Raw genomic sequence first — 10,000 nt, forward strand, 5'->3', positions numbered from 1 at the left:
AGACTGACCATATATACATACGATAAGCACCCAAGATCACTCTCCATCAAGCTAGGAGGTTCAGGCAATGGCTGCTGATGACTCAGCAGGTAGACCCATAGGCTCTCCCCCTATCCCCCATCCTTACCTCACAAGGATGGTGAGGTTGCAGACGCTACTAGAAACTATCGAGCTTGAGCTGGTCTCGAACGCCCATCCAATATATTACTTGGCAGGGGCATTTACAATGGGCTACCACCACCCTTGACAAATTTCGGAGGTCCATAACACTTTTGGGGCAAGAGCCCGTGTTGACATGATGGTCAGCTCAAAACTAAACCAACTAGTGGGCTGGTGGTAGCATCCTTGCCTGGTGATTGCCAGACTGGTGTTTGAGGTCAGTTCAAACTCGTTAGTTCCTTTGGTCCCTGCAACCTCACCATCCTTGTGAGCTAAGGATGGAAGATTTGTGGGAACCTATAGGTCTACCTGGTGAGTCAAAAGCAGTTATTGTCTGGCCCTCCCTGGTCCTAGCTTGGGTGGAGAGTGCTTGGCCACTGATCATATGTATATATGGTCAGTTTCAAGGGTATTGTCCTACTTGATAGAGCAATGTCACTTTCCCTTGCCTCTGCCATTCGTGAACGGTAATTAAACCTTTAAACGACTCGGTGGTTCGAGTCCATATGTTCACACCAGGCCTCTCGCTTTCGGGAAGACATTACCACACGTATGGTTTGCCTCTTAGCAGGATCAGTGCTGGCATAAGGCCAACTTAACCTAAAGTAGACCAAATACCTTGAACACCTTAAGATCTACCTGATGGTATTACCAATAACATTACCAACTACAACAAGAAAGGTAGTAACACGTTGAGTAACGGTACACTATCGTTTTTTAAACTTAAATTCATTTTCGTATTTGACATTTATATAATCTTGAACTTATTGATGTATAATTTTTGTTTATTGATTTTTACATTTGTGCTTATATAATTACTGTACATAAGTTTTAGTTTAATCCAAATAGAATATTTTTCAACAACAACATTATAAAAATGATAATAATTAGATTAATTATTCATTACACGTCCATTATATGATTGTTTATAACCTAAGGATAATGAATAGTTTAATTGGATTGTATATTTATTTTATACTATTGTTCATTCATTAACTTATTTGTTACCTTTTACCTAGCTTTACTATTATTTTATTACACTTGTACGTTTTGTAGTAAACATTTTCTTTGATAGGTGTTCACTATGCATACTGTGTGTGTCTTTGGATTGACAATTTAATTTTATTATGAATTTATAAATATGTGAATATATTCATCAATATTGCAACAAACATGTCTTTAATAGAAAAGTATAAAATACTCTTAAACGTTGATGTATATACAGTATATATATATATATATATATATATATATATATATATATATATATATATATATATATATATATATATATATATACAGTAAAACCCATAAAAAAGTACACTATCACTTCTCAGCCACACCTTTCAGACAAGGTTGAATAAGTTGAAAGATGGGGTGGGTGATATGATTATGGAATCTCTCCGCTTTCAATGTGGAGAACCCAGATGCCCTCAGCTCGTCCAGAAAGTCGCGGGTCAAGTGGCAGTTGTCGAAAAGGAACGGCCACAAGCCACAGTTGGTTAGCAGGCTCTGGATTCTTTTCCTCAGACTGTGACGGGCTGTGTCGAACTCTGCGATGTGTTCAAAGAAGTAGAACTTACCGCCCTGTGGAAAGATAGTTTAGATAGTAAGATTTTAGGTAATTTGCTAACCCGCGTACAGATTCACTATCAGTTGAGTGTGTTGGTGGCAAACTATATTATTATTATTATTATGATTATTATTATTTCTTGGTAGGAGACCCTCCTTCAAACAGGTGGAGTTAAATACTATGGCTGCATCGGCAGAATTCAATTTCTTGTCCAATTTCTCGATTCTTCGGACAATTCTTTTTTCAGGATTGCTACATTCAGCTAGCAAGTTGGCGAAGCATTCTTATTATTAATATTATTATTATTATTATTATTATTATTACAAGCTAGGCTATAACCCTAGTTGGAAATGCAAGATGCCATAAGTCGAAGGGCTCCAACAGGGAAAAATAGGCAGTTGAATCAGAAAAACTTTAAAAGTTCAAACTTGAATTGAATGTTTTTCTGTTAAACTTCCTGACATGAATCTCTTTTTATAGTTTTTAAATGAAATATCCAATGTTGTTACTGAACTTGAGATATTTTTCATTCAATATTCATTACTTTTCATACAGATTATTTATTTCCTTATTTCCTTTCTTCACTAGGCTAAAACTCTAATTGGCAGAGTCCCCGCAGGCATGGTTTCGGCTAAGAGGCATAGGTTCGAATCTTTGCCCAGCCAGAAGCTGTTATCATAAATTAATTTCCAGTGGATTTAAATTCCCAAAGGTAGAATTCGATATTAAATGCCATTGAGGTTGATATTTACACACACAAACACACACACACATATGTGTGTGTGTATATATATATATGTGTATATATATATATATATATATATATATATATATATATATATATATATATATATATATATATATCCATCCTATCACGACCAGGAGAGAGAGGGAACAGTCATAACCCGGCACGGTGGTGGTACCTAGAGAGGTACACTCTGAAACTACACTTTCCCACAAATTGCCGAACCCAGGGGTTGTAGTCAGGAAAGGGGGGAGGGGGTGGGAAGGGTTGAATGTGTATGTGAATATCTATCTAAATATTTAAACGTCATTTTTGACGGCTCTGATACACTAGGAGTAATGATAATGATGATAATATAAATATAGAAAACTACAAGTTTAGCTTGTTTTTTTTTATATTTATTTAATTATTTAAGGTTCTGAAAGTTAGTATATTCATTAAGCGTGTTGACTACACGTTTTTTTCTCAATACATTTATTTTCGAAAGGTAAAAGGGCCTCTGAATTTTTCCCAGATGAGTAGAGCTTTAATGATATCGGTTTCTGATAGCACATCCTATAGTACTAACGACCGTTCGTTTACTTAGCTAAGGGTTTGGCTGCTTTGGCATCCTAGACTCGACGAGAAATAATTTAGGATTTTTGAATTTATGGGAATTGATATTGGGAAGCGTAATTTTATCATATTTGGTCTATTTCTTTCGAATCTGTTTTTTTCTGTCCTATTTGTGTGTTTTATGAAGCCAGTAAATGGCAACACTTCCATTTATATATATATATATATATATATATATATATATATATATATATATATATATATATATATGTATATATATACAGTATATATATATATATATATATATATATATATATATATATATATATATATATATACTGTATATATATATATATATATATATATATATATATATATATATATATATATATATGTATATATATATATATATATATATATATATATATATACAGTATATATATATATATATATATATATATATATATATATATATATATATATTTATATATATATATAGATATATATATGTATATATATGTATGTATATATATACATATATATATATATATATATATATATATATATATATGTATGTATATATATACATATATATATATATATATATATATATATATATATATATATATGTATGTATATATATACATATATATATATATATATATATATATATATATATATATATATATATATATATATATATATATATATATACAGTATATATATATATATCATCATCATCATCATCAGCCGTTACTAGTCCACTGCAGAACAAAGGCCTCAGACATGTCCTTCCACTGGCGTCTGTTTATTGTCTATATGTCATACCACACCCACAATCTTTCTTAGTTCGTAAATCCATCGTCTTCTCTTCCTTCCCCTGTCTGTATTCATGCATGCACTTTATTATTATTACTTGCTAAACTACAACCCTAGTTGGAAAAAAATGGATGCTATAAGCCCAGGGGCCCCAACAGGGAAAATAGCCCGGTGTGGAAGGGAAACATGGAAAAATAAAAAGCTTTAACAAAACGAGAGGAAGAGAAATAAGATAGAATGTGAGCAAGATAACTCTAACCCAAGCCAGTGGAAGATCATAGTACAGAGGCTATGGCACTACCCAAGACTAGAGAACAATGGTTTGATTTTGGATTGTCCTTTTCCTAGAAGGGCTGCTTACCATAGCTAAAGAGTCTCTTCTACCCTTACCAAGAGGAAAGTAGTCACTAAACAATTACAGTGCATTAGTTAACCCCTTTGGTAAAGAAGAATTGTTTGGTAAGCTCAGTTTTGTCAGGTGTATTAGGACAGAGGAGAATAAATAAAGAATAGGCCAGACTATTCGGTGAATGTGTAGGAAAAGGGAAAGTGAACCATAACCAGAGTAGGATCCAATGTAGTACTGCCTGGCCAGTCAAAGGACCCCATAACTCTAGCGGTAGTATCTCAACGGGTGTTTTAAAAGAATTAGTCAAAAATAATTCATCATACAAAGTCCAATATCAAGGAAAGTTATCTGCCATGTTTGAGAGCAAGATTAATGATAAAAAAGCCGAGTGATCCTAGATACAGAAGGTCCCTAACTTACGGTCATTCGACTTACAAACATTCGGAAATGCAAATATGCGACTTACAAACATTCGGAGATGCAAACATTCGACTTACAAACATTTGCAGATACAAATATTCGACTTAGAAACATTCGGAGATGCAAACATTCAACTTACAAACATTCGCAGATACAAATATTCGACTTAGAAACATTCGGAGATGCAAACATTCGACTCACAAAACATTCGGAGAAATAATCGACTTACAAACATTCGAAGATGCAAACATTCGACTTACAAATATTCGGAGAGACAAATATTCGACTTACAAACATTCGGAGATGCAAATATTCGACTTACTAAACATTCGGAGATGCAAACATTCGCCTTACAAACATTCGGAGAAACATTCGACTTACAAACATTCGGAGATGCAAACATTCGCCTTACAAACATTCGGAGATGCAAACATTCGACTTACAAACATTCGGAGATGCAAACATTCGCCTTACAAACATTCGGAGATACAAACCCAAACTCAACTGAAAATAGCAAAGATAAGATAAAGAAACACTGTAATAAGATAACATATCATTTAATATATCAAGTAAAAATGACATTTGTGATAACCTGATATCTATTCAATATGAAATCCGACTATTTGTTGACTTTTGTATCTGGAAATCATAGGCATGCAATTCAGGTGTATCTGGAAATCCTAGGCATGCAATTCAGGTGTATCTGGAAATCCTAGGCATGCAATTCAGGTGTATCTGGAAATCCTAGGCATGCAATTCAGGTGTATCTGGAAATCCTAGGCTTGCAATTCAGGTGTATCTGGAAATCCTAGGCATGCAATTCAGGTGTATCTGGAAATCCTAGGCATGCAATTCAGGTGTATCTGGAAATCCTAGGCATGCAATTCAGGTGTATCTGGAAATCCTAGGCTTGCAATTCAGGTGTATCTGGAAATCCTAGGCTTGCAATTCAGGTGTATCTGGAAATCCTAGGCATGCAATTCAGGTGTATCTGGAAATCCTAGGCATGCAATTCAGGTGTATCTGGAAATCCCAGCCATGCAATTCAGGTGTATCTGGAAATCCCAGGCATGCAATTCAGGTGTATCTGGAAATCCCAGGCATGCAATTCAGGTGTATCTGGAAATCCTAGGCATGCAATTCAGGTGTATCTGGAAATCCTAGGCTTGCAATTCAGGTGTATCTGGAAATCCTAGGCTTGCAATTCAGGTGTATCTGGAAATCCTAGGCATGCAATTCAGGTGTATCTGGAAATCCTAGGCATGCAATTCAGGTGTATCTGGAAATCCTAGGCATGCAATTCAGGTGTATCTGGAAATCCTAGGCATGCAAGTCAGGTGTATCTGGAAATCCTAGGCATGCAATTCAGGTGTATCTGGAAATCCTAGGCTTGCAAGTCAGGTGTATCTGGAAATCCTAGGCTTGCAATTCAGGTGTATCTGGAAATCCTAGGCTTGCAATTCAGGTGTATCTGGAAATCCTAGGCTTGCAATTCAGGTGTATCTGGAAATCCTAGGCTTGCAATTCAGGTGTATCTGGAAATCCTAGGCATGCAATTCAGGTGTATCTGGAAATCCTAGGCTTGCAATTCAGGTGTATCTGGAAATCCTAGGCATGCAATTCAGGTGTATCTGGAAATCCTAGGCTTGCAATTCAGGTGTATCTGGAAATCCTAGGCTTGCAATTCAGGTGTATCTGGAAATCCTAGGCTTGCAATTCAGGTGTATCTGGAAATCCTAGGCATGCAATTCAGGTGTATCTGGAAATCCTAGGCTTGCAATTCAGGTGTATCTGGAAATCCTAGGCATGCAATTCAGGTGTATCTGGAAATCCTAGGCTTGCAATTCAGGTGTATCTGGAAATCCTAGGCATGCAATTCAGGTGTATCTGGAAATCCTAGGCATGCAATTCAGGTGTATCTGGAAATCCCAGGCATACAATTCGGGTGCATCTGGAAATCCTAGGCATGCAATTCAGGTGTATCTGGAAATCCTAGGCATGCAATTCAGGTGTATCTGGAAATCCTAGGCATGCAATTCAGGTCAGGTCTACCCTAGGCCAAAATTTAACAAAATTCGCTCTGCCAACATCTTGGAACGAATTAAGTTTGTAAGTAAAGGACCTTCTTATTCTTATCAGCTTATCAGAGTTTCTGTCATAATGATGTAGACGATATTAAAATTATTATATGTAACAAGAAAGAATGTTAATATAGCTATTGAATTTAGCCTGGAAACCATTTTTGATCATATGGGGAAAGATAATTCAAAAGAAATCTGAAAAATTATTTCTAATATATTTATATTTGAATTACATACTTCAAGAACTCATTGAATTGCTATTTTGGTTCAAGCAAGATCTTATCTTGCCGTTGGAAATGCTGAGTAATCTCTCTCTCTCTCTCTCTCTCTCTCTCTCTCTCTCTCTCTCTCTCTCTCTCTCAGGACCAAATGGAGTCTCTACGGATGGACTAAAAATCCTTGTAACTACTTCTACTTCTATTTCATCCCCATTCAAGCATGAAAAATAAAATAACACTTACTGGAACGAGGACGCGTAGGATCTGTTTCAGGACCTTCTGGGCGTTCGTCACGCTGCAGAAGACCAACGTCACTACCACCACGTCCACGCTGTTAGATGGCACCATGTACATCTCCTCTCCTGAAGGAATGAATAAGGTATCCATGTAACCAGATCACAGTGTCATATTCACAGACTCTTTTGGCTAAGCAGTTCCCTGTGCTAAGCTCTCATGCATCTAACCTGATCATGGTATCACATTCATGAACTCAAGGGCTAACCAGAGCATAGGGGTCAGTTTAGACTTATTATGCTAAAAGGGTACAGGTGTCCCATCAATAGAATTATAAGGTTAAGCAAGTCAGTTTCACATCGATAGACTCACAGGGCTATTGCAGATCGCAATGTCATATACATAGAATCATAGATGTCACCTAAAAGATCTTTTTAGTAAACGAGAATAAGACAGAGATGAAGAAGGTTAAGAGTTAAGGTTGAAAGAGGTCAGAAAGAGCAGATGGAACATAATACACAGAACCATTAACATTGATTTATTTAACTGAAGGACATCCCTTTTTATGGTGTTGCTAAATGAGGGGAAGACAAGGATGAAGAGGGTACACAATTAAGATGGAAAGAGGTAAGAAAGAAAAGATGGAAATAATCGACAGAACTGTTAACATTATTTTCTTCTAAAGAACGCCCCTTGTAAGGAATCTACTGTGTTGAGGTTTCTGAGCTAACAAAACTACTTGGTAACTATCTACAGTATATCAAACAGGTCATTCAGAATTCATCCAATACCTGTTGAGACGATGATCTCTTCTGACTGAATATTGGGGAATTTCTTCCTGTTCTCGTTGTAATATTGTTTGAAGTGAGGGTTCGGATCCACGACTGTGAGTTTGGTCCCCTCCGGGTAGAATTCGAAGTTCGTGCCTGAAAATTCCAAGGGGGTTTTAATTGTATCCTGGCATAAAATGTGTTGAAGAGTCGTTGATCCGAAGCAAATATTTTGGAAAATATTTCACGATATCATTGTATAGAACACAAACATTAATGTGTGTAAGAGCACTCATCTAACCCAACTCCCCAACAAACTTAACCCACCCTAATCAGCTAACCAACCAACAGACCTATCCCAACCCAATAAACCAACAAATCAAACCCAATCTAGTCAACTAACCAACCAACAAACCTAACTCAACACAATTTACCAACAAACCCATGCCAACCTAGTCAATTGACCAGCCAACCAACAAATCTAACCCAATGCAATTTACCAAATTTACCAAATTTACCAATAAACTTAACCCAACCTAGTCAACTGGCCATCTAACCAACAAACCTAACCCAATGCAATTTACCAACAAACCTAAACCAACCTAGTCACCTAACCAACTAACCAAAAAACCTAACCCAACCCATTTTTCAACAAACCTAACCCAACCCATTTTTCAACAAACCTAACCCAACCCAACCATCAAACCTAACCTAATTTAATTTACCAACAAACCTAACCCAACCCAACTAACTAACCAGCAATCCTAACTTAACCCAACCCACCAAGAAATCTAACCTAACCCAACCAAACCTACTAACAAACCTAACTCAATCCAACTTATCAACCAGCAATATTAACTCAACCGAACCCACCATCAAATTTAACCCAACCTAACCCAACCTACTAACAAAGCTAACCCAACCCAACTTACCAACCAGCAATATTAACTCAACCCAACTCACCATCAAATTTAACCCAACCCAACCAACAAACCTAACCCAACCCAACCTACCAACAAACTTACGCAAACCCAACCTACACCATTCTAACCCAATAAATTGACATTTTATCATCATATAAAAATGCTTTGGAATGGATTTACAAAGCGAGTGGCCCTTGACCCCTAAGTAACATACTTCCATGAACAGTCAATCACCTTGATCAGCTGCAGCAGCAGCTGACTGTACGAGGATCCAAACTCACCTGTGCCAACTCCTATCTCGAGTATCTTCAACCCGCCAGATTTCCTGAGCTCTGGGTCATGGGATTCACAGGAACTGAGGCCGGCAAAGACGTCCTTCTTAAGTTCCTGCATTTTCACGTCCACATCTTTGTTGAACCAGTTCGCAAAGGCAGCAAACCACCTGCAATGGTTATTCAGTTATTGTCGTGTTTTGCATTGGAAGTCAGTACTAATAATAGAGGAATTTAAAAAAAATAGAAATAAGATAATCGTATTATTATTATTACTACAACCTTATTATTATTACTACAACCTTAGTTGGAAAAGCAGGATGCTTTAAGCTCAAGGGCTCCGATAGTGAAAAATAGACCAGTGAGGAAAGGTAGAAAGGAAATGAATAAACTACATGAGAAATAATGAACAATTAAGATTAAATATTTTATGTACAGTAACAACATTAAAATAGATCTTTAATATATAAACTATAAAAACTTCTACAAAACAAGAGTAAGAGAAATAAAATGGAATAGTGTCCTGAGTTTATAAATGAAATGAGAAATAATTTCTGTGTCAGTGGGACCTTCGCTGTCAGTCATGCTTGAAGGCTTGTCTAACCAGAAGCTCAATTTTTTTCACAATAAAAAGAATTTTCAATTTTGTTTCATCATGCATAATGTTCGTACGAAAGTAAATTATGAACCAGAAATTAAACGAAATGTTGATGTTTAATGGAGAGCCTATATTGATTTAATCTGTTGTTCCCCTGGATATTCTTCAACCCAGAATTCTCCAGCAAGATGGGACAAATTAACTTACCTCTACAATTTACATACAGTATTTGTAATCACATTCAGATTAAAACATTCTTACTGAAATCGATTCTGTATCACGTA

At 36.1% G+C, this 10,000-nt stretch overlaps 1 protein-coding gene across 3 annotated transcripts in view; it reads right to left on the bottom strand.

Moving 5' to 3' along the window:
* Positions 1–1,447: 1,447 nt before the first annotated feature.
* LOC137658150 (thiol S-methyltransferase TMT1A-like) overlaps positions 1,448–10,000 on the bottom strand; it is a 15,358-nt gene continuing 6,805 nt past the window's right edge. For 2 of the 3 annotated variants that reach the window (XM_068392831.1, XM_068392832.1), the window contains exons 3-6: positions 9,128–9,288; positions 7,945–8,079; positions 7,163–7,281; positions 1,449–1,746 (exon numbers count right to left, since the gene is read on the bottom strand). In XM_068392831.1, the coding sequence (XP_068248932.1) occupies positions 1,486–1,746; positions 7,163–7,281; positions 7,945–8,079; positions 9,128–9,288 (676 nt within the window). In that variant the 3' untranslated portion in view covers positions 1,449–1,485. Of the gene's footprint in view, positions 1,747–7,162; positions 7,282–7,944; positions 8,080–9,127; positions 9,289–10,000 lie in introns of all 3 variants that reach the window. The other variant, XM_068392833.1, reaches the window with a different exon arrangement.

The sequence above is a fragment of the Palaemon carinicauda genome, chromosome 19 (assembly GCF_036898095.1).
Source record: "Palaemon carinicauda isolate YSFRI2023 chromosome 19, ASM3689809v2, whole genome shotgun sequence".
NCBI lineage: Eukaryota > Metazoa > Arthropoda > Malacostraca > Decapoda > Palaemonidae > Palaemon > Palaemon carinicauda.